The sequence below is a fragment of the Haliotis rubra genome, unplaced genomic scaffold, assembly GCF_003918875.1.
Source record: "Haliotis rubra isolate DU_JTF1 unplaced genomic scaffold, ASM391887v1 Scf1011, whole genome shotgun sequence".
Classification (NCBI taxonomy): Eukaryota; Metazoa; Mollusca; class Gastropoda; order Lepetellida; family Haliotidae; genus Haliotis; species Haliotis rubra.
This window is the reverse complement of record NW_025764906.1, coordinates 10,069-37,119: the sequence shown is the minus strand read 5'-3', so window position 1 is coordinate 37,119 and position 27,051 is coordinate 10,069. Positions and strand designations below refer to the sequence as shown.

Here is a 27,051-nt window from a genome sequence, read left to right as displayed (position 1 = left end):
TGTGTGTGCCCAATGAAGAGGCGGTCTGCGACATTGTACTCCAGTGGGCGACGTACGATAAGGACAACCGAAAACATGTCCTGGGTGAAATATTCCAATATGTCCGCCTACCGAACGTGAAGGAAAACTATATCAGGCAGGTTCTAGAGAACAATGCGTTGGTAAGAGGAAACACTGAGTGCGTGAACTTGATGAATGAAGCTCAAGTTTTTTACTCGGATCCTGGGCGACGACACGAGACGACATCATCACGCCTTGACTACCGCGAGGATGCACACATAGATGACGTAGTTGTTATCATTGGAGGAGCAATGACAGGGGATGGGAGGTTCCGGAGTAATCAAATGGTTGTCGCCTTTAACTTGAATCTTAAGAAGTGGTTCCCTCTTGCTTCCCTTCCGTACGGCTTTGACTCGGGTACAGCGTCGTGCGTGTGTGGCAACGACATCTACATCAGCGGAGGCGGCGACTCAAGACAAGCGCTAGCTCTGTATGAGAGTCGGGAGGATGTGTGGCATGTATGTGCTCCGATGCAGGTGGGCAGGAGGGGCCACGCTATGGTTCCTTTTGGGCTCAGTCTTTACGTGTTCGGAGGAGCGATCGGTCAGCGCCCCGAAGGGAAACTGAGAATGACAACCTCGATCGAGGAATACGACATGCATAAGAATGAGTGGAACCAGTGTGGGCAAATGGCCGAGGCTGTTTGGGGGATGTCCGCAGCTGTTTGTGGGGAGAATGTGTTTCTGATGGGCGGGTATATAGACAGAGAAACCCCCACCAACATCATACAGATGTACGACCCTACGAGGAAGACATGCTCTGTTGTCAGTAGTCTCCCGTTCCCGTGTGGCCTGTCAAGGGCAGTGGTCACAGACGACAACATCTACCTCCTTTGTCCCACAGGGAACATCCTGCACTCCCGCGACTGCCTCGCCTTTAATCACGTGGCTACGCTCCCTCACTTCACTCGTGCTCTATTTGGAGCGGCACTCTACAAGGGCGACGTGCTCATGTTTGGGGGCAAGTACGGGAATGATGTGTTTGAGGATATTCTGGTGCTGGACCTCAAGACAATGGCTGTAAGTTTTATCCCGGAGAAGTTGTACAAACCTGTGTGGGGATTTGCTTGTGTAAAGACATGTCTGCCACGAAGAAACATGATGAAGACAGCTATTACTGAATTATGGGAATAGTCCCATGTATGCACAGAGATCTCCAGCGCTGTGACAGTCGTATGTCTACAGATCTCCAGCACTGTGACAGTCGTATGTCTACAGATCTCCAGCGCTGTGACAGTCGTATGTCTACATATCTCCAGTGCTGTGACAGTCGTATGTCTACAGATCTCCAGCGCTGTGACAGCACCATGCTGGCTGTCTCTGTATATAAAGGACTGTTACAGCGCCATACCGGCTGTCTCTGTACATAAAGGACTGTTACAGCGCCATACTGGCTGTAGCTGTATATAAAGGACTGTTACAGCGTCATACCGGCTGTCTCTGTATATAAAGGACTGTTACAGCGCCATGCCGGCTCTCTCAGTATATAAAGGACTGTTACAGTGCCATGCCGGCTGTCTCTGTATATAAAGGACTGTTACAGTGCCATACCGGCTGTAGCTGTATATAAAGGACTGTTACAGCAGCATGCCGGCTGTCTCTGTATATAAAGGACTGTTACAGTGCCATGCCGGCTGTCTCTGTATATAAAGGACTGTGACAGCGTCATACCGGCTGTCTCTGTATATAAATGACTGTTACAGCGTCATACCGGCTGTCTCTGTATATAAAGGACTGTTACAGCGCCATGCCGGCTCTCTCAGTATCTAAAGGACTGTTACAGTGCCATGCCGGCTGTCTCAGTATGTAACGGACTGTTACAACGCCATGCTGGCAGCCTGTATACAACGGACTGTTACAGCGCCATTCTGGCAGCCTGTATATATGCGAATAAACCTTAGCATGTTTGAATTTTGTTTTATACACGAAGCGTATTAAAATGGTTTATCATAATATTTCGTTGTTTTGTACAGTTACTATATTTCTCTGGAAAGTTTTTGGTGGGTTCCACTAGGCAGCGTATCCTGGGAGAAGTTCCATTCGCTGTCTGGGCTGCGTGTAGAGGGGGCAAGGGCCCTGAGCTGAAGACGAGCCTTACCAGCCTGACTGTGCCAGGATCACCCGAACCCTCTCTGCTGCATATTTATCTTGATCTGTAAAACATAATAATAATAATATATGGCCTCAAGCAATTCCAGCCAACAAACCTGATCTTGTCCTTTTTGATAAAGGCAATGAATTCATTTATATCTGTCCCTTTTGACAGCAATGTGATTGGCAAGATTTAGGAAAAGCATGCTAAATATGTGGACCTCGCCTTTGAAATGTCCCGCTTGCATCCCAAGTACACTATCATCCGACTCTCCATTGTTCTCGGTTGTTTGATACCTCCAGATCTCTTGGCGCAGATCAGGATAGTGCCTGCAGCTGGATTCTCCACCGGGAGCACAGCCCTCCTGACACTCCGAGTAATGCACTCCGAGTAGATTTTGCATAAAGTACCTTTCCATTTACATCACTGAGATTTGTGACATAAAAATTGCGGATGTGGTATAATGTTTACTCACTCACTGACTTTGATACGTCAGACATCAATTTAATCAGGTGTACAACAGCATAATATATTTTAGCTTCATCATCTTTAGTCACAAACAACAACTACTCAAGTAAAAAAAGTGGACATTTAATGTGCTCCAATATAAACATTAATACAAAGTTTATGATCAAGAACAAAACATAACAATATAATATTGAAACCATTCCATCTGTTCATTATGTATTCTATATAAAGAAATGAAGAATTTCTCCAAAGTGAAAGGTACTCATAACATGAAAACAAGTTATCAGATTGGTTTATAGAACCAAACATCAAGTGAACATCACTGACACAATTGAGTGGCATGTGATGTACTGTACATACAATGTCAGTCCAGCTCAGACAAGATGTCATGTGCTGCCAATACAATGTCCATCCAGCTCAGACAAGATGTCATGTGCTGCCAATACAATGTCAGTCCAGCTCAGACAAGATGTCACGTGCTGCCAATACAATGTCCATCCAGCTCAGACAAGATGTCATGTGCTGCCAATACAATGTCAGTCCAGCTCAGACAAGATGTTACATGCTGCCAATACAATGTTAGTCCAGCTCAGACAAGATGTCATGTGCTGCAAATACAATGTCAGTCCAGCTCAGACAAGATGTCATGTGCTGCCAATACAATGTCAGTCCAGCTCAGACAAGATGTCATGTGCTGCCAATACAATGTCAATCCAGCTCAGACAAGATGTCATGTGCTGCTAATACAATGTCAATCCACCTCAGACAAGATTTCATGTGCTGCCAATACAATGTCAATCCAGCTCAGACAAGATGTCATGTGCTGCTAATACAATGTCAATCCAGCTCAGACAAGATGTCATGTGCTGCCCATACAATGTCAATCCAGCTCCGACAAGATGTCATGTGCTGCCAATACAATGTCAATCCAGCTCCGACAAGATGTCATGTGCTGCTAATACAATGTCAATCCAGCTCAGACAAGATGTCATGTGCTGCCCATACAATGTCAATCCTCAGACAAGGTGCCTCGTTCTGCCAATACAACGTTATTCCAGCTGAGACAAAACATTATACAATACAACATCAGAGTTGATACAGCTTGAGGGATTGTATACAACGATATATGGACGAGTATATGTGTACTATGACAATGTATAAAATATGTACTAGGGGCTTGTGTACAATATGTGTACTGTGGGCTTGTGTACAATATGTGTACTGTGGGCTTGTGTACAATATGTGTACTGTGGGCTTGTGTACAATATGTGTACTGTGGGCTTGTGTAGGAGAACAATATGTGTACTGTGGGCTTGTGTACAATATGTGTACTGTGAGCTTGTGTACAATATGTGTACTAGGGGCTTGTGTACAATATGTGTACTGAGGGCTTGTGTACAATATGTGTACTGTGATCTTGTGTACAATATGTGTACTGTGGGCTTGTGTACAATATGTGTACTAGGGGCTTGTGTACAACATGTGTACTGTGAGCTTGTGTACAATATGTGTACTGTGAGCTTGCGTACAATATGTGTACTGTGAGCTTGTGTACAACATGTGTACTGTGGGCTTGTGTACAATATGTGTACTGTGGGCTTGTGTACAATATGTGTACTGTGAGATTGTGTACAATATGTGTACTGTGGGCTTGTGTGCAATATGTGTACTGTGGGCTTGTGTGCAATATGTGTACTGTGGGCTTGTGTACAATATGTGTACTGTGAGCTTGTGTACAATATGTGTACTGTGGGCTTGTGTACAATATGTGTACTGTGATCTTGTGTACAATATGTGTACTGTGGGCTTGTGTACAATATGTGTACTAGGGGCTTGTGTACAACATATGTGTACTGTGAGCTTGTGTACAATATGTGTACTGTGAGCTTGTGTACAATATGTGTACTAGGGGCTTGTGTACAATATGTGTACTGTGAGCTTGTGTACAACATGTGTACTGTGGGCTTGTGTACAATATGTGTACTAGGGGCTTGTGTACAATATGTGTACTGTGAGCTTGTGTACAACATGTGTACTGTGGGCTTGTGTACAATATGTGTACTGTGGGCTTGTGTACAATATGTGTACTGTGAGATTGTGTACAATATGTGTACTGTGGGCTTGTGTGCAATATGTGTACTGTGGGCTTGTGTGCAATATGTGTACTGTGGGCTTGTGTACAATATGTGTACTGTGGACTTGTGTACAATATGTGTACTGTGAGCTTGTGTACAATATGTGTACTGCTGGCTTGTGTGCAATATGTACAGTACTCCTTACATGCACAGCACTTCAATGTGAGATAAATAGATATAGTGACATAGTGACATTTGACAGGATACACTGAAACTTGTAGGAGACAAAGGGAATGATAGCCAGAGGAAATGGTTCAAACATTCTCTCCAACTTTGGTACAAACATACAAATATAACTGACATGAGGTTAAGGACACTGGTATTGATCTCCCCGCTGTTTGTTGTATTGTGGCCACTAAGTGCAGTTTGTATTGTTCCAAAACAGGAAAGACCCTGGTCATGTTAACACAATGTACAGAAATCACTTAAGTCATTTGAAAATGAGTAGGAAATATAAGAGCTAGCCATAATATATTCAAGAAAGGCATCTGTAATTATCCCTGAGAGATTATATGACCCTTCCATATTACTAATTCAGGTTTGTTTGTTGACGGCTGTAAAGAGAAATACTTGCCACTGTGAAGCTACAAGTCATCATCCATACTGCATCCCCTCGATTAACACCATACTGCATCCCCTCGATTAACACCATACTGCATCCCCTCGATTAACACCATACTGCATCCCCTCGATTAACACCATACTGCATCCCCTCGATTAACACCATACTGCATCCCCTCGATTAACACCATACTGCATCCCTTCGATTAACACCATACTGCATCCCTTGATTAATACCATACTGCATCCCATGATTAACAAACTGCATCCCTTAATTAACACCATACTGCATCCCTTGATTAACAAACTGCATCCCTTGATAAACACCATACTGTGAGAAGTAACATATCTTCATATGCAGCCTGGTTTCAATGCTCAATTACATTTCATAAAAGGAAATAATTACTTTGGTATTGAAAATAGTTTTAAGAATAAATCAGATCCTATTGGTTTGTTCCAGCTGAAAATACAAAATACACTGGATACGTTCAAGCAATAAATATCTAACAAACATGTCAATGTTTCAGCAATGGATATATTGACACAATATATGAAAGGACTTCAATATAAATATAAAGAAATGCTGAGTACAATACCAACTTGCTGAACATCAACCTCAGGAGGTGCAGCGAATGATCTGATACTCTGAATACATGGTGATTACAATTACTAGACTGATGAAACTGCAGCTGTACACACTGGTCATCTCGCAAGGTAGCGTGTGACACGGTGCAATATTTAAAACAATGCTACCTACAAACTGGTACTGAATACTGTATACAGATGTGTGAATCTAGAAATTGAAAACATATTACTAGAAAAGTGTTAGCAATAACATCAGACAAGAGCCCGAGTGTGGGGAGTTAAGATGGACTACATTATGATAGACACAAGAACTACACTGTACCAGTCAAAAGCAAGAATTTAACATCAGGTTTATTGTGCCATTCAGCAACCAACTGTCCCTGTTAGTGTCACCTTCACGCATGATGGCTGATACAGTCTGACTGTGTCACCTTGAAACAATGGCTGCTACAGGCTGACTGTGTCACCTTGACGCATGATGGCTGATACAGTCTGACTGTATCACCTTGAAACAATGGCTGATACAGTCTGACTGTGTCACCTTGAAACAATGGCTGATACAGGCTGACTGTGTCACCTTGAAACAATGGCTGATACAGTCTGACTGTATCACCTTGAAACAATGGCTGCCACAGTCTGACTGTATCACCTTGAAACAATGGCTGATACAGGCTGACTGTATCACCTTGAAACAATGGCTGATACAGGCTGACTGTGCCACCTTGAAACAATGGCTGATACAGTCTGACTGTATCACCTTGACACATGATGGCTGATACAGTCTGACTGTATCACCTTGAAACAATGGCTGCCACAGTCTGACTGTATCACCTTGAAACAATGGCTGATACAGGCTGACTGTGCCACCTTGAAACAATGGCTGATACAGTCTGACTGTATCACCTTGAAACAATGGCTGATACAGGCTGACTGTGCCACCTTGAAACAATGGCTGATACAGTCTGACTGTATCACCTTGAAACAATGGCTGATACAGGCTGACTGTGCCACCTTGAAACAATGGCTGATACAGGCTGACTGTATGACCTTGAAACAATGGCTGATACAGTCTGACTGTATCACCTTGAAACAATGGCTGCCACAGTCTGACTGTATCACCTTGAAACAATGGCTGCCACAGTCTGACTGTATCACCTTGAAACAATGGCTGATACAGTCTGACTGTGCCACCTTGAAACAATGGCTGATACAGGCTGACTGTGCCACCTTGAAACAATGGCTGCCACAGTCTGACTGTATCACCTTGAAATAATGGCTGATACAGTCTGACTGTGCCACCTTGAAACAATGGCTGATACAGGCTGACTGTGCCACCTTGAAACAATGGCTGATACAGGGTGACTGTATGACCTTGAAACAATGGCTGATACAGTCTGACTGTATCACCTTGAAACAATGGCTGCCACAGTCTGACTGTATCACCTTGAAACAATGGCTGCCACAGTCTGACTGTATCACCTTGAAACAATGGCTGATACAGTCTGACTGTGCCACCTTGAAACGATGGCTGATACAGGCTGACTGTGCCACCTTGAAACAATGGCTGCCACAGTCTGACTGTATCACCTTGAAATAATGGCTGATACAGTCTGACTGTGTCACCTTGAAACAATGCCTGATACAGGCTGACTGTGCCACCTTGAAACAATGGCTGATACAGGCTGACTGTGCCACCTTGAAACAATGCCTGATACAGGCTGACTGTGCCACCTTGAAACAATGGCTGCCACAGTCTGACTGTGTCACCTTGACACATGATGGCTGATACAGTCTGACCGTGTCATCTTGACACATGATGGCTGCTACAGTCTGACTGTGTCACCTTGAAACAATGGCTGCTACAGTCTGACTGTATCACCTTGAAACAATGGCGGCTACAGTCTGACTGTGTCACCTTGAAACAATGGCTGCCACAGTCTGACTGTGTCACATTGAAACAATGCTACAGTCTGACTGTGTCACCTTGAAACAATGGCTGCTACAGGCTGACTGTGCCACTTTGAAACGATTGCTGCTACAGGCTGACTGCCACCTTGAAACAATGGCTGCTACAGGCTGACTGTGCCACCTTGAAACAATAGCTGCTACAGGCTGACTTATAGGTATAGTAACAGAGCTTCCTGTCTATACAGGTAATAGAGCGGCTTATAGGTATAGTAACAGAGCTTCCTGTCTTTACAGGTAATAGAGCGGCTTATACGTATAGTAACCGAGCTTATACAGGTAATAGATATAGGTAACAGAGCTTCCTGTCTATACAGGTAATAGAGCAGCTTATAGGTATAGTAACAGAGCTTCCTGTCTATACAGGTAATAGAGTGGCTTATAGGTAGTAACAGAGCGGCTTATAGGCGGCTATAGTAACAGAGCTTCCGGTAATAGAGCGGCTTATACAGGAGCTAATAGAGGTGGCTTATAGGTATAGTAACAGAGCTTCCTGAGCTTATAGGTATAGTAACAGTCCTGTCTATACAGGTAATAGAGCTTAGTAACAGAGCTCCCTGTCTTATAGGTATAGTAACAGAGCTTCCTGTCTATACAGGTAATAGAATAGGAGTGGCTTAGGTATAGTAACAGGCTTATAGGTATAGTAACAGAGCTTCCTGTCTATACAGGTAATAGTAACAGAGCTTCCTGTCTATACAGGTAATAGAGTTTATAGGTATAGTAACAGAGCTTCCTGTCTATACAGGTAATAGAGGTAATACTTATAGGTATAGTAACAGAGCTTACAGGTAATAGAGTGGCTTATAGGTATAGTAACAGGCTTCCTGTCTATAGTAACAGAGCTTCCTGTCTATACAGGTAATAGAGCCGCTTATAGGTATAGTAACAGAGCTTCCTGTCTACAGGTACAGGTAATAGAGTGGCTTAGGTATAGTAACAGAGCTTCCTGTCTATACAGGTAATAGAGCATAGGTATAGTAACTTCCCTGTCTATACAGGTAATAGAGTAGGTATAGTAACAGAGCTTCCTGTCTATACAGGTAATAGAGCTGCTTATAGGTATAGTAACAGAGCTTCCTGTCTATACAGGTAATAGAGCTGCTTATAGGCTTATAGGTATAGTAACAGAGCTTCCTGTCTATACAGGTAATAGAGCGGCTTATAGGTATAGTAACAGAGCTTCCTGTCTATACAGGTAATAGAGTGGCTTATAGGTATAGTAACAGAGCTTCCTGTCTATACAGGTAATAGAGTGGCTTATAGGTATAGTAACAGAGCTTCCTGTCTATACAGGTAATAGAGCGGCTTATAGGTATAGTAACAGAGCTTCCTGTCTATACAGGTAATAGAGTAGCTTATAGGTATAGTAACAGAGTTTCCGGTAGGTAGATGTAACAAAACATCTTGCAGGTAACATAGACTCTTTTGTGAATGGGTGACATAGTGTCTTGATTGACAAAAACTATACAGGGGTATTACATTGTGAGTGAAGTAGTCAGATGGTGCAGCTGAGTTGTGCACTCCTCCATAACTTTGTTATGTGTATCCCGATTTATTCCAAACATAACAGACGTATTAATTTTACCTTTGTTCATCACACGAGACCTGGATACAAAGCACCCTTCAGGTGTTGCTCCTGTTAGTTTACTGGGCTGATACCTCAGCTAAGTGATCTGTCTCCCCATTATAATCTCCACAGTCATGTCTCAATGGCAACTCTTGTCTGGAAACACACTCATAGGAAATATTATCTATACAGAAGACCAGTCTTCAACAGGAGCACAGACACATCATAGATCACTGACTCCGGCATGCAGCTCCAGAGGGGCCTTCACCTTCAGGCTGCCTGTTCCTCCACCTTGCTCCGTTTCTTCACGAATTCCTGTGCCTCCTTGTCCCAAGTCCGACGTGCCAGGATCTGCAAGGCACCGTAAGCTGTGGAGGGGAAAGGGAAAATATTGTGACCACCACAGTATATATATTTAGCCAGTGTATAACATATCAATATTATCAAGTGTGACAGAGTGCTGCCTATAGTAACATGAGCAGTTGATCGTCAGACTGGTCAGACTAAAGCATTCACTCATCATGCCAAAGACCCGGGTTTACATTCCCCACATGGGTAGATGTGTGAAGCCTATCTCCTCTCTTACAAAACAAATGATTAAAAATATACCCTCTCTTCCAAAACAATTCAGCACAAACATATTCAGGAGCATACCTCTGAGCTTTGGTTATATGAGAGGGAGGAGCACCTACGGGAGAATATCTTTGTGTTTTGGCTGTGTGAGCGGGAGGAGCATACGTTTGTGTTTTGGCTGTGTGAGAGGGAGGAGCATACCTTTGTGTTTGGCTGTGTGAGGGGGAGGAGCATACCTTTGTGTTTGGCTGTGTGAGAGGGGAGGAGCATACCTTTGTGTTTGGCTGTGTGAGGGGGAGGAGCATACCTTTGTGTTTGGCTGTGTGAGAGGGAGGAGCATACCTTTGTGTTTGGCTGTGTGAGGGAGGAGCATACCTTTGTGTTTGGCTGTGTGTGAGGAGGGAGGAGCATACCTTTGTGTTTGGTGGTGTGTGAGGGAGGAGCATACCTTTGTGTTTTTGGTTGTATGTGAGTGGGAGGAGCATACCTTTGTGTTTGGCTGTGTGAGTGGGAGGAGCATACCTTTGTGTTTTGGCTGTGTGAGTGGGAGGAGCATACCTTGTGGCTGTGGCTGTGGGAGTGTGGAGGAGGAGCATACCTTTGTGTTTTGGCTGTGTGAGAGGGAGGAGCATACCTTTGTGTTTTGGCTGTGTGAGTGGGAGGAGCATACCTTTGTGTTTTGGCTGTGTGAGTGGGAGGAGCATACCTTTGTGTTTTGGCTGTGTGAGAGGGAGGAGCATACCTTTGTGTTTGGCTGTGTGAGAGGGAGGAGCATACCTTTGTGTTTTGGCTGTGTGAGAGGGGAGCAGGAGCATACCTTTGTGTTTTGGCTGTGTGAGAGGGAGGAGCATACCTTTGTGTTTGGCTGTGTGAGAGGGAGGAGCATACCTTTGTGTTTGGCTGTGTGAGAGGGAGGAGCATACCTTTGTGTTTTGGCTGTGTGAGAGGGAGGAGCATACCTTTGTGTTTGGCTGTGTGAGAGGGAGGAGCATACCTTTGTGTTTGGCTGTGTGAGAGGGAGGAGCATACCTTTGTGTTTTGGCTGTGTGAGAGGGAGGAGCATACCTTTGTGTGGCTGTTGAGCTGTTTGGCTGTGTGAGTGGGAGGAGCATACCTTTGTGTTTTGGCTGTATGAGAGGGAGGAGCATACCTTTGTGTTTTGGCTGTGTGAGCGGGAGGAGCATACCTTTGTGTTTTGGCTGTATGAGAGGGAGGAGCATACCTTTGTGTTTTGGCTGTATGAGAGGGAGGGAGATGATGCTGAGAGCATCATATCCTGTGACCTCTTCACCACTGACCCCAGGGACGTCCTCCATTGCGAGGTACACCTCACCGGCAAAGTCGTTCTGGAACACCAGGTCATGGTCCATAATGGTGAACAGCAGAGTGGCCCCCTTGTGCTGGCACTCTCCAGGACTGATGGCACTGCAGCAGGAGAGAATTCATGTTGTCTATGTGCGGTTTAAATCATTTGCAGTTCTCCAATAATGGATGCTAGGACTTTTAGTAATTACTGGTTATTTGTTAAAATAGATGCTTCTAATATACGGTAAACATTTTGTTGTCACAAGTTATGCAGTCTACAGTCTCCTTCTGTGCACGATTTGGGGATGAGATAAAGCGGTTTGATTTTGCACAGGCAGACTTACAACTCAAATGACTCTTCAAACAGTGGATGTAGTGTTTTCTTGATGACCTGTGTGCTCTGTACAGTGATGTTGGGGAACACATGGTCCGGACACAGCTGAACAAGCACAAATGGGTCACTGAGACCTGCAACAGGAGAATACCACACACCATATAAGTCATCATCCCAGAAATACACCACTTAATACAGTACTATAAAACAACCTCAACACACTAGTGCACTAAATACAGTACTATAAAACAACCTCAACACACTAGAGCACTAAACACAGTACTATAAAACAACCTCAACACACTACAGCACTAAATACAGTACTATAAAATCACCTCAATACATGAGAGCACTAAATACAGTACTATAAAACAACCTCAATACACTAGAGCACTAAATACAGTACCATAAAACAACCTCAACACACTACAGCACTAAATACAGTACTATAAAACAACCTCAATACATGAGAGCACTAAATACAGTACTATAAAACAACCTCAATACACTAGAGCACTGAATACAGTACTATAAAACAACCTCAACACACTAGAGCACTAAATACAGTACTATAACACAACCTCAACACACTAGAGGACTAAATACAGTACTATAAAACAACCTCAACACACTAGAGCACTAAATACAGTTCTATAAAACAACCTTAACACATGAGAGCACTAAATACAGTACTATAAAACCACCTCAACACACTAGAGCACTACATACAGTACTATAAAACAACCTGAATACACTACAGCACTAAATACAGTACTATAAAACAACCTGAATACACTACAGCACTAAATACAGCACTATAAAAGAACCTGAATACACTTCAGCACTAAATACAGCACTATAACACAACCTGAATACACTACAGCACTAAATACAGTACTATAAAACAACCTGAATATACTACAGCACTAAATACAGTACTATAAAACAACCTGAATACACTACAGCACTAAATACAGTACTATAAAACAACCTGAATCACAGTACTATAAAACAACCTGAATACACTACAGCACTAAATACAGTACTATAAAACAACCTGAATACACTACAGCACTAAATACAGTACTAAAAAAGAAACTGGGCAAACTCTGGGTGCACATTTGACTTTTTAGCAGGTGATGTATAACAGACAAAATATATTGAACATTTTGCTTCATGTGGTTAAGATAAAATAGAAGACTCAAAGTAGGCAAGAGACAAACCCAGTGGTGTTAACTATAGTTAATATATGCTCACTCACCATTCGCATCCAATGGGATGAGGTCCTTTGCACTCAGAACTGTAAAATTAAAACATCAAATTTTCTTAGTAACACACTAAACAAACAGACCAATGTCAGACATGCCTTGACATGCTCTAAAAACAGTCCTAAGGACCACTTGGAATAACGATGGTCATACATTAAACTGGAGGAGTATTCAGTTGTTTTGTACAGTATCCCTTGGATTATTCAGAATGTCTCTTCCTAAGAAGCTGTTCAGAGGGTATCCTCCCAAAACGCAGACCTGTTAAAACAACACTTTTTTATAGTTGGTTGCACACGTGATTAGTAGGCTGTACCCTTGATTAAGAAAATTGGTATCACCCATGTAACGAGTTTTGATAATGTAAAGTGATCCTTTATTTCATCAATATTTATTTAATCAATAAAAAACATATTCATCTAGGCGATCTGATAAAAATAATGTTTTACCAGAAACATGGCATATTTTTAAGATTTATTAAATCCTGTATCACGTGATGACTGTGACCTGGAGTGGGATGCTTATATTGGAAACTATATTACTGAACATAGTTATGAACAAATACTGATTGTGTAAATGATGAACTGTCTTATGATATAACAAATGCAGAAATTATATCTGTGATCCATGAAATGGTATCCATAGACAAATATTTAGTGTTCTTCAACATTTATATGACAACGTGAGTCTGCTGTAGTTGTCGGCGAAGGGAGAAAACTATCTGATTTTTATTGTTCCACTGGTGTTAGACAAGGACGTCCACTTAGTCCCTTGTTGTTCTCCATATTTATCAAAGTGTGGACCAGTCCATTCATTAATTAGGGGTGACCAGCATGGCCCAATTAATTAGTGTGCTATTTTTATCTGCACTTTGGGAGGTCTGTGTTTTGGGTGGTCTGCGTTATGGGAGTAAACCGTTCAGAGCCAGTGTCTAACTTGAAGTAACATTAGAAACAAGGAGAAGATCAAAAATATTTGCTTGACCACAAATCCAAATATTGAAGGAGTCATATTCTGCTTACCAACATAGTTACTTGGCAGTGACTTAACTGATAAAGTGGAGTAATTGCATGTGAAACAAGGACAGTGTTCTTACAATCTCTGCTGTGGAATTTTGAGCCACTGTTCATTGAATAGGTTCCCAGTTGTGCACATGCAAAGATTGAAATATAATGGCTTGAGTATATTTTAAGCCTCGCATTGAACACAGCCTAGACGGTGAAATGGATATTGTAACACTATGTCCATTGAAGGATGACTCTCATAGTGAACACAGCCTAGACGGTGAAATGGATACTGTAACACTATGTCCACTGAAGGATGACTTCTCAGAGTGAACACAGCCTAGACGGTGGAATGGATACTGTAACACTATGTCCACTGAAGGATGACTTCTCAGAGTGAACACAGCCTAGACGGTGAAATGGATACTGTAACACTATGTCCACTGAAGGATGACTTCTCAGAGTGAACACAGCCTAGACGGTGAAATGGATATTGTAACACTATGTCCACTGAAGGATAACTCTTAGAGTGAACACAGCCTAGATGGTGAAATGGATATTGTAACACTATGTCCACTGAAGGATGACTTCTCAGAGTGAACACAGCCTAGATGGTGAAATGGATACTTTAACACTATGTCCACTGAAGGATGACTCTCAAAGTGAACACAGCCTAGATGGTGAAATGGATACTGTAACACTATGTCCACTGAAGGATGACTCTCAGAGTGAACACAGCCTAGATGGTGAAATGGATACTGTAACACTATGTCCACTGAAGGATGACTCTCAGAGTGAACACAGGCTAGACGGTGAAATGGATACTGTAACACTATGTCCACTGAAGGATAACTCTTAGAGTGAACACAGCCTAGATGGTGAAATGGATATTGTAACACTATGTCCACTGAAGGATGACTTCTCAGAGTGAACACAGCCTAGACGGTGAAATGGATACTGGAACACTATGTCCACTGAAGGATGACTTCATAGAGGGAGCACAGCCTAGACGGTGAAATGGATACTGTAACACTATGTCCACTGAAGGATGACTTCTCAGAGTGAACACAGCCTAGACGGTGAAATGGATATTGTAACACTATGTCCACTGAAGGATAACTCTTAGAGTGAACACAGCCTAGATGGTGAAATGGATATTGTAACACTATGTCCACTGAAGGATGACTCTCAAAGTGAACACAGCCTAGATGGTGAAATGGATACTGTAACACTATGTCCACTGAAGGATAACTCTTAGAGTGAACACAGCCTAGATGGTGAAATGGATATTGTAACACTATGTCCACTGAAGGATGACTTCTCAGAGTGAACACAGCCTAGATGGTGAAATGGATACTTTAACACTATGTCCACTGAAGGATGACTCTCAAAGTGAACACAGCCTAGATGGTGAAATGGATACTGTAACACTATGTCCACTGAAGGATGATTCTCAGAGTGAACACAGCCTAGATGGTGAAATGGATACTGTAACACTATGTCCACTGAAGGATGACTCTCAGAGTGAACACAGGCTAGACGGTGAAATGGATACTGTAACACTATGTCCACTGAAGGATAACTCTTAGAGTGAACACAGCCTAGATGGTGAAATGGATATTGTAACACTATGTCCACTGAAGGATGACTTCTCAGAGTGAACACAGCCTAGACGGTGAAATGGATACTGGAACACTATGTCCACTGAAGGATGACTTCATAGAGGGAGCACAGCCTAGACGGTGAAATGGATACTGTAACACTATGTCCACTGAAGGATGACTTCTCAGAGTGAACACAGCCTAGACGGTGAAATGGATATTGTAACACTATGTCCACTGAAGGATAACTCTTAGAGTGAACACAGCCTAGATGGTGAAATGGATACTTTAACACTATGTCCACTGAAGGATGACTCTCAAAGTGAACACAGCCTAGATGGTGAAATGGATACTGTAACACTATGTCCACTGAAGGATGACTCTCAGAGTGAACACAGCCTAGATGGTGAAATGGATACTGTAACACTATGTCCACTGAAGGATGACTCTCAGAGTGAACACAGGCTAGACGGTGAAATGGATACTGTAACACTATGTCCACTGAAGGATAACTCTTAGAGTGAACACAGCCTAGATGGTGAAATGGATATTGTAACACTATGTCCACTGAAGGATGACTTCTCAGAGTGAACACAGCCTAGACGGTGAAATGGATACTGGAACACTATGTCCACTGAAGGATGACTTCATAGAGGGAGCACAGCCTAGACGGTGAAATGGATACTGTAACACTATGTCCATTGAAGGATGACTTCTCAGAGTGAACACAGCCTAGACGGGGAAATGGATACTGTAACACTATGTCCACTGAAGGATGACTTCTCAGAGTGAACACAGCCTAGACGGTGAAATGGATACTGTAACACTATGTCCACTGAAGGATGACTCTCAAAGTGAACACAGCCTAGATGGTGAAATGGATACTGGAACACTATGTCCATTGAAGGATGACTTCTCAGAGTGAACACAGCCTAGACGGTGAAATGGATACTGTAACACTATGTCCACTGAAGGATGACTCTCAGAGTGAACACAGGCTAGACGGTGAAATGGATACTGTAACACTATGTCCACTGAAGGATAACTCTTAGAGTGAACACAGCCTAGATGGTGAAATGGATATTGTAACACTATGTCCACTGAAGGATGACTTCTCAGAGTGAACACAGCCTAGATGGTGAAATGGATACTTTAACACTATGTCCACTGAAGGATGACTCTCAAAGTGAACACAGCCTAGATGGTGAAATGGATACTGTAACACTATGTCCACTGAAGGATGACTCTCAGAGTGAACACAGCCTAGATGGTGAAATGGATACTGTAACACTATGTCCACTGAAGGATGACTCTCAGAGTGAACACAGGCTAGACGGTGAAATGGATACTGTAACACTATGTCCACTGAAGGATAACTCTTAGAGTGAACACAGCCTAGATGGTGAAATGGATATTGTAACACTATGTCCACTGAAGGATGACTTCTCAGAGTGAACACAGCCTAGACGGGTGAAATGGATACTGGAACACTATGTCCACTGAAGGATGACTTCATAGAGGGAGCACAGCCTAGACGGTGAAATGGATACTGTAACACTATGTCCATTGAAGGATGACTTCTCAGAGGAACACAGCCTAGACGGGAAATGGATACTGTAACACTATGTCCACTGAAGGATGACTTCTCAGAGTGAACACAGCCTAGACGGTGAAATGGATACTGTAACACTATGTCCACTGAAGGATGACTCTCAAAGTGAACACAGCCTAGATGGTGAAATGGATACTGGAACACTATGTCCATTGAAGGATGACTTCTCAGAGTGAACACAGCCTAGACGGTGAAATGGATACTGTAACACTATGTCCACTGAAGGATGACTCTCAAAGTGAACACAGCCTAGACGGTGTAATGCAGTTAATGCAATGGCTGCAGTCAACAGGGAATGTGGTCAACACAAAGGTTGTAGTCAAGACAGAATGTGGGTTTGCTGTCAAGGCACAGGTTGTGGTCCACATAGACTAATTAGTGAACACACAGGTTGTGGTCCACAGAGAGTAATTGGTGAACACAGAGGTTGTAGCCAGCAGAGAGTAATTGGTGAACACACAGGTTGTAGCCAGCTGACGGTAATTGGTGAACGCAGAGGTTGTAGTCAGCAGAGAGTAATTAGTGAACACAAAGGTTGTAGCCAGCTGGAGAGGTTGTAGTCAGCAGAGAGTAATTAGTGAACACAAAGGTTGCAGCCAGCAGAGAGTAATTGGTGAACACACAGGTTGTAGCCAGCTGACGGTAATTGGTGAACGCAGAGGTTGTGGTCCACAGAGAGTAATTGGTGAACACAGAGGTTGTGGTCCACAGAGAGTAATTGGTGAACACACAGGTTGTAGCCAGCTGACGGTAATTGGTGAACACACAGGTTGTGGTCCACAGAGAGTAATTGGTGAACACACAGGTTGTGGTCCACAGAGAGTAATTGGTGAACACACAGGTTGTGGTCCACAGAGAGTAATTGGTGAACACAGAGATTGTAGTCAGCAGATAGGAATTGGTGAACACACAGGTTGTAGTCAGGAGAGAGTAATTGGTGAACACAGAGGTTGTAGTCAGCAAAGAGATCCAGGCTAGAATAGGTCTTCAGAAAGCCATGCTTACCACAAAAGGCAACTATGTTTGTCGTAAGAGGCGACTAACGGGATCGGGTGGTCTTGTTTGACACATGTCATCGGTTTCCAATTGCGCAGATCGATGCTCATGCTGTTGATCACTAGATCGTGTCTGGCCAGAGGTGGTCTAGGTTGTTGTCAACACAGGAGGTGGTCTGTGTTTTGGTCTGTGTTTTGGTCAACACAGGAGGTGGTCTGTGTTTTGGTCAACACAGGAGGTGGTCTGTGTTGTGGTCAACACAGGAGGTGGTCTGTGTTTTGGTCTGTGTTTTGGTCAACACAGGAGGTGGTCTGTGTTTTGGTCTGTGTTTTGGTCAACACAGGAGGTGGTCTGTGTTTTGGTCTACACAGGAGGTGGTCTGTGTTTTGGTCTGTGTTTTGCTCAACACAGGAGGTGGTCTGGGTTGTGGTCAACACAGGAGTGGTCTGTGTTGTGGTCAACACAGTATATGCTATAGTCAGGGAGGAGGTCAAGATAGAAAGTCTCTGAAACAGAATGTAGTCGGTGCACAAGATGATCATTTGCCAACATCACATACCTTCGACATACAGTGTGTGGGAGTCATATCTGTACACAGCACGGAAGTTGAGGATACCAAACTCTGTACTCTCTTGCTGCTTCTGGAAATATATTCCACAATGTTCACAGTCTGCCAGTTCACAAAAGGTTAAATTCAGAGATGACTGAAGAGATGTGCTTTTAATAGTTTTGTACATTTTTTGTAGATTGGACAATTCAGATAAAGAACACATAATTAAGTACACTTACATGACACTCTTTTATCTCAGCAAGAAACCAAATTGCTGATAGTGGCAACTCACCTGGATCTCTGCCATCTGCATGTAGAATGTCTCAATCAGAGACATGGTGTCCATCTTGTGAAAAGTCAACAGGTCTCGCAACTCCTAGAAACATAATGTATAACATATGTCATCTACTGCCAAAAGACGGACAGTCAATCGGTTCACCTAGATCTGTGGACAGTTGATAAACTGACCTTGATCTGTGGACAGTAAATAAACTGACCTGGATTTGTTGACAAGTGATGAACTGTCCCAGATCTGTGGACAGTAAATGAACTGACCTAGATCTGTGGACAATTGATGAACTGTCCTGGATCTGTGGACAGTGAATGAACTGACCTAGATCTGTTGACAAGTGATGAACTGTCCCAGATCTGTGGACAGTAAATGAACTGACCTAGATCTGTGGACAATTGATGAACTGTCCTAGATCTGTGGACAGTTGATAAACTGACCTGGATTTGTTGACAAGTGATGAACTGTCCCAGATCTGTGGACAGTAAATGAACTGACCTAGGTCTGTGGACAATTGATGAACTCACCTGAAACTGTGCTGAGAGGATGTCCTCCATGTTTAACCCTTTCCCTTTAGCATGGAAGAAGTCAACCAGAAGACCAAGGGCATCAAACATGCGTTGGTAGAAGATGGGTGGCCTCTGGAAGAGAAACACTTTCCTGTCTATGGCATCTAAAAGTTGTAAGCAATAGGAATGACAAGTCTTGTACACATGTACAAGTCACATGTACATAAACCACCTCACATGTACATACACCACCTCAAATGTACATACACCACCTGACATGTACATACACCACCTCATATGTACATACATCACCTCACATGTACATACACCACCTGACATGTACATACACCACCTGACATGTACATACACCACCTCATATGTACATACACCACCTCACATGTACATACACCACCTGACATGTACATACACCACCTGACATGTACATACACCACCTCACATGCACATACATCACCTCAAATGCACATACACCACCTCACATGTACACACACCACCTCACATGTAGATACACCATCTCACAGGTACATACACCACCTGACATGTACATACACCACCTCATATGTACATACATCACCTCACATGTACATACACCATCTCACAGGTACATACACCACCTGACATGTACACACACCACCTCACATGTACATACACCACCTCACATGTAGATACACCATCTCACAGGTACATACACCACCTGACATGTACATACACCACCTCATATGTACATACACCACCTCACATGTACATACACCATCTCACAGGTACATACACCACCTGACATGACCATACACCACCTCACATGTAGATACACCAAATCACATGTACATACACTACCTCACATGTACATACACCACCTCAAATGTACACACACCACCTCACATGTACATACACCATCTCACAGGTACATAAACCACCTGACATGTACACACACCACCTCACATGTACATACACCACCTCACATGTAGATACACCATCTCACAGGTACATACACCAATCTGACATGTACATACACCACCCTCACATGTACATACACCACCTCACATACATACATATCACACAGGTACATACACATACATACACCACCTGACATGTACATACACCACCTCCTATGTACATACACCACCCCACATGTACATACACCACCTCACATGTACATACACCGCCTCACATGCATCTCACATGTACATGCACCACCTCACAGGCACATACACCACCTCACATGTACATACACCACCTCACATGTACATACACCACCTCACATGCATCTCACATGTACATGCACCACCTCACATGTACGTGCACCACCTCACATGTACATACACCACCTCACATGTACATACACCACCTCACATGTACATACACCATCCTCACAGGTACATGCACCACCTCACATGTACATACACCACCTCACATGCATCTCATATGTACATACACCACCTCACATGTACATACACACACCCCTCATGTACATACACCACCTCACATGTACATACACCACCTCACATGTACATACACCACCTCACATACATAGCACACCACCTCACATGTACATACCACCACATGCATCTCACATGTACACCACCTCACATGCATCTCCACCACATGTACATACACCACCTCACATGTGCATGCACCACCTCACATGTACATACACCACCACTCATGTACATACACCACCCTACATGTACATACACCACCTCACATGTACATACACCACCACATGCATACCACCCACAGGTACATGCACCACCTGTACATACACCACCTCACATGTACATACACCACCTCACATGTACATACACACACCTCCACATACATACATACACCACCCTCACATGCATCTCACATGTACATGCACCACCTCATGTGTACATACACCACCTCACATGTACATACACCACCCTCACCTACATATTACATGCACCAACATGTACATACACCACCCCACATGTACATACACCACCTCATATGTACATACACCACCTGACATGTACATGCACCTCACATGTACATACACCACCTCACATGTACATACACCACCTCACATGTACATACACCACCTCACATGTACATACACCACCTCATGTGTACATACACCACCTGACATGTACATACACCACCTCATATGTACATACACCACCTCACATGTACATACTGACATGTGTACATACACCACCTCACATGTACATACCACCATCACATGTACATACACCACCTGTACACATGTACTCATGCATTCACCACCTGACATGTACATACACCACCTCATATGTACATACACCACCTCACATGTACATACACCACCACCACATGTACATACACCACCTCATATGTACATACACCACCTCACATGTGTATACACCACCTCACATGTACATTACACCATCTCACACATGTACATACATTCACCTGACATGTACATACACCACCTCATATGTACATACACACCTCACATGTAATATACACCATCTCACAGGTACATACACCACCCTCGACATGTACATACACACACCTGACATGTACATACACCACCTCACATGTACATACACCACCTCACATGTACATACACCACCTCACAGGTACATACACCACCTCACACATGTACATACACCACCTCATATGTACATACACCAAATCACATGTACATACACCACCTCATATGTACATACACCACCTCACATGTGTACACACACCACCTCTCACATGTACATACACCACCCACATGTACATACACCACCTGACATGTACATACACCACCTCATATGTACATACACCACCTCACATGTGCATACACCACCCCTCATGTACAAACACCACCTCACATGTGCATCCACCACCCCTCATGTAGATACACCACCCCTCATGTACATACACCACCCTCATGTGTACATACACCACCCTCACATGTACATACACCACCCCTCATGTACATACAATATGTACATACCACCTGACATGTACATGCACCACCTCACATGTACATGCACCACCTCACATGTACATACACCACATCACATGTACATACACCACCTCATATGTACATACACCACCTCATGTGTACATACACCACCTCACATGTACATACACCACCTCACATGTACATACACCACCTAACATGTAAATACACCACCTCACATGCACATACACCACCTCACATGTACATACACCACCTGACATGTACATACACCACCTGACATGTATATACACCACCTGACATGTACATACACCACCTCATGTGTACATACACCACCTCATATGTACATACACCACCTGACATGTACATACACCACCTCATATGTACATACACCACCTGACATGTACATACACCACCTCATATGTACATACACCACCTCACATGTACATACACCACCTGACATGTACATACACCACCTCATATGTACATACACCACCTCACATGTACATACACCACCTGACATGTACATACACCATCTCACCACCTCATATGTACATACACCACCTCACATGTACATACACCACCTTCACATGTACATACACCACCTCATATGTACATACACCACCTCACATGTACATACACCACCCTCACATGTACATACACCACCTCAGTACATGTACATACACCACCTCATGACATGTACATACACACCACTCCTCATGTGTACATACACCACCTGACATGTACATACACCACCTCATATGTACATACACCACCTGACATGTACATACACCACCTGACATGTACATACACCACCCTGAGTGATGTGGTGGTGAAAGGCTATACACCACCTCATGTGTACATACACCACCCTGACATGTACATACACCATATATTCACATGGCAGCGTAATCACCTCCTGACATATGTGTGTGACCACCTCATATGTACATACACCACACAGAGATGTATATACACCCACCTCATATGTGCATACACCACCTGACATGTATATATGCAGCAGTCACCTCATATGTTACATACACCACCTCATATGTACATGGTAGCACCTGACATGTACATACACCACCTGACATGTATACACCACCTCATATGTACATACACCACCTGACATGTATATACACCACCTCATATGTACATACACCACCTCATATGTACACACCACCAACTATTATATACGTACACACCTCCTCATTGTCAAGAACGTCCTTGAATTCTTCCAATACTTCAATCCAGATTGATTCTAAGATACGGTCAAAGTTGGTCTTGAGAAGGTTGTTGTTGAGAGTGAGCAGATTGCTGTCCAAATACTCAAGTAGGTCACCCACCGCCTGACAAAAAGAGAAACATAAGGCATATAAACACTGAAACACACATGTGTAGACACAGTGACCTTGACACAGGTAGACACACACAGACAGGGACATGTGTAGACACACAGACTGGGACACAGGTAGACATACAGACTGGGACATGTGTGACATCATGTGTAGACATACTGGGACATGTGTAGACACACATACTGGGACATGTGTGACACACACATACACATGGGACATGTGTGAGACACACAGACTGGGACTATGTGTGTGGACACACAGACTGGGACATGTGTAGACACACAGACTGGGACACAGGTAGACACACAGACTGGGACACAGGTAGACACACAGACTGGGACATGTGTAGACACACAGACTGGGACACAGGCAGACACACAGACTGGGACATGTGTAGACACACAGACTGGGACATGTGCAGACACACAGACTGGGATATATGTAGACATAGACTGGGACATCTGTAGACACAGAAACTGGGACATGTGTTGACACACGACTTGGAGACTGAGCTCAACACTGTTTCCATCTCTCCTTAGGAAAGTGGCAAGCAGATAAAGATCAGACATCAGATGGCACATGAAGACACTCAGACGACACAAATTCAGCTCACATCATCAGCAGGGAGAGAATCTGGAGCCCAGTTCAGGTGGAACACATCCTTCTTGATGTCAGGACGCATCTATTAACCAAAAAATGATTCACTATACACATCAACGACGTATCACAAGTGAGTGAGTGAGTGAGTGAGTGAGTGAGTGTGTGTGTGTGAGTGAGTGAGTGAGTGAGTGAGGTGAGTGAGTGTGTGAGTGTGAGTGTGTGTGTGTGTGTGTGTGTGTGTGTGAGAGAGAGAGAGAGAGAGAGAAAGAGTGAAAACGACCCCCAGCAAAAACGGCCAAAAGATATTTCAAGAAAACCGTCACTGCTCACGAGAAAACGTCCACCACTGCTAGGGAAATGGCCTCTATACCTAGAGGAAACGGCCATTATACATAACAGAAAACTATGTATTTTATTTTAATGTTATTCATCTCTAAATCAATATCGTAATAAGGAGCCAACAACATGATAACATAGTCATGGCAAAGGTTGTGGTTGTACATCTACAAGTTGTACTTCTGTATTATATATTGACAACTCCTTCATTTTGTCTCTGAATAATGCAATATATATCATAATGCTATATTTTTTACATAGTTTCTTTTCATTGATAACACATATGGTGATACATGTATTAAAGGGATACCTAGAATAAATAAGAACCCTGTCTATCAGATATCAGTTCTTTCTTAAAGTGACATAATTGTGTGCCGGCTGGCTGATCAGGTCCAAACGTGTCTGTCAGCATCTCCTCAACAGTAGTGGCAGTCAACCGGAAATGATTATTTCACCCACCAACATTTAATTATTGAATAAACACGAGAAAATGTGATCATTACTCAGTGACTGGCGGTGAAAGTATTAGATAAGATGATCTATTAATTCTTTTATTAACCTGCTTTCTCAGTCTCACGTCAGTCACTACGCAGGGAGTAGCGGTGATTGGATATCTTGACCTGAATTTCAAGTCACATCAACAATATATCAGCCATATCGTGATCATTAAAGGTAAATTATAAACACCTGTCACCGAAGGACAGTAAAACAAGTAGCTTATCGCAGATATAAATCTAAAACTAGAACCTATATTTAAAACATTTAAACTATAGATGACAATACAATAAAAACACAGGCTATAGATTACCAACAAGTGAAAGTAGATCTCCATACTAGGGACCATGGCAGAGCTACAAGAACGAAAGTTGGAATTAGTACCACTAATCCGCCATCAATATAAACACTACCTTATCAAGTAGTCTTACTTGTCAAATACATCAATCAAAACTGGAAGTAAATCTCTATTATTTGGGCAATCTATATTCATATAATATCCTTGATCTTGGTGCAACTATGTTGGCCATTTTCTCTAGGCACAGAGGCCGTTTTCTCTTGGTCCGGAGGCCGTTTGCTTGATTTTTGGGGGGGTCCGTTTTCGCTGGGATCCGTTTTCTCCGCATCCCTCATGGGGAAGTCAAGCATGAAGACAACATATCAAAGGCGATTCCAGGGCATCACAGCCATATAAGATTGTCAGTTTCAGTACACACTAGTGTTGGGAATTGGTGTAAATCTCAAAATTGATGATTGGTTCATTACAACAGATCAATCATCGAAAATGATTGGTTAGCGTCATTTATCACATTTTCCTGGTTTTGTCAGTTAATGCACAAATACTAAAGAAAAAACATGTAGTTCTCTCAGGGTTTTCAGTGAAATTGCACAAAAATGCATTTGCAAATTTCACATCTTTAAAGGATGACTAGTGTTTTAGGAACATACATTTCCTGGAGTTGTTAAGATAAACTTAATCATGACTTGGAACGAGCTTGTAGTGCTTATGCAATGTCGAGACAAAATCAACCTTTTGAAATATTGTTATTGCAAACAAGTGGTCCAAAATTGTATGTGTTCGATTATGAGAAAACATGATCGATTGCTTGGTCGTTTTGTCATTGTGACCAATCTTCAATTATTTCAATTAATCATACCACCACTAGTACACACACCCATGTGACAAGAGGAAATCCTAACACTATACATACATCACAAGGGATGCCTCCCATGACCTTCCAGTCACACTGAGTTACATCTCTTACACTACATGGCAAGATAACCTCCAGTACTTTCAAGTCACACTGAGTTACATCTCTTACAAGACATGACAAAATAACATCCAGGACCTTGAAGTCACACTAAGTTACATCCCTAACACTACATGACAGAATAACATAGATGAAGAATGTCAATGACTCATGTTGCACACAATAAAGTGGACGTTGGTGAAGAATGTTACTGACTCTCAAGTTGCACACATTTTACATCTCTTACACTACATGGCAGAATAACCTCCTGGACCTTCCTGTCACACTAAGTTACATCTCTTACACTACATGACAAATTAACCTCCAGGACCTTCCTGTCACACTAAGTTACATCTCTTACACTACATGGCAGAATAACCTCCAGGACCTTCCTGTCACACTAAGTTACATCTCTTACACCACAAGACAGAATAACCTCCAGGACCTTCCTGTCACACTAAGTTACATCTCTTACACTACAAGACAGAATAACCTCCAGGACCTTCCTGTCACACTATATTACATCTCTTTACACTACAAGACAGACTAACCTCCTGGACCTTCCTGTCACACTATATTACATCTCTTACACTACATGGCAGAA

At 42.9% G+C, this 27,051-nt stretch overlaps 1 protein-coding gene and 1 long non-coding RNA gene across 3 annotated transcripts; one reads left to right on the top strand and one right to left on the bottom strand.

The window, feature by feature from the left end:
- Positions 1-8,040: 8,040 nt before the first annotated feature.
- LOC124269230 lies at positions 8,041-9,052 on the top strand. The gene is made up of 3 exons (XR_006896464.1): positions 8,041-8,126; positions 8,158-8,250; positions 8,985-9,052. It is a non-coding gene; the product is annotated as an uncharacterized LOC124269230 (long non-coding RNA).
- On the bottom strand, positions 8,982-19,600 carry LOC124269212 (BAI1-associated protein 3-like). Of its 2 annotated transcripts, none has more exons than XM_046704231.1 (7): positions 19,492-19,600; positions 18,968-19,051; positions 18,685-18,766; positions 12,909-12,947; positions 11,658-11,781; positions 11,123-11,433; positions 8,982-9,803 (listed from the first exon to the last, which is right to left on the bottom strand). In XM_046704231.1, the coding sequence occupies exons 1-7, from the start codon at positions 19,579-19,581 to the stop codon at positions 9,706-9,708; spliced, it is 828 nt and encodes a 275-aa protein (XP_046560187.1). In that variant the 5' UTR covers positions 19,582-19,600; the 3' UTR covers positions 8,982-9,705. The 2 variants fall into 2 exon arrangements, with proteins under 2 accessions (XP_046560187.1, XP_046560195.1); XM_046704239.1 differs by having other exon boundaries at positions 11,231-11,433.
- Between the last annotated feature and the right edge of the window lie 7,451 nt (positions 19,601-27,051).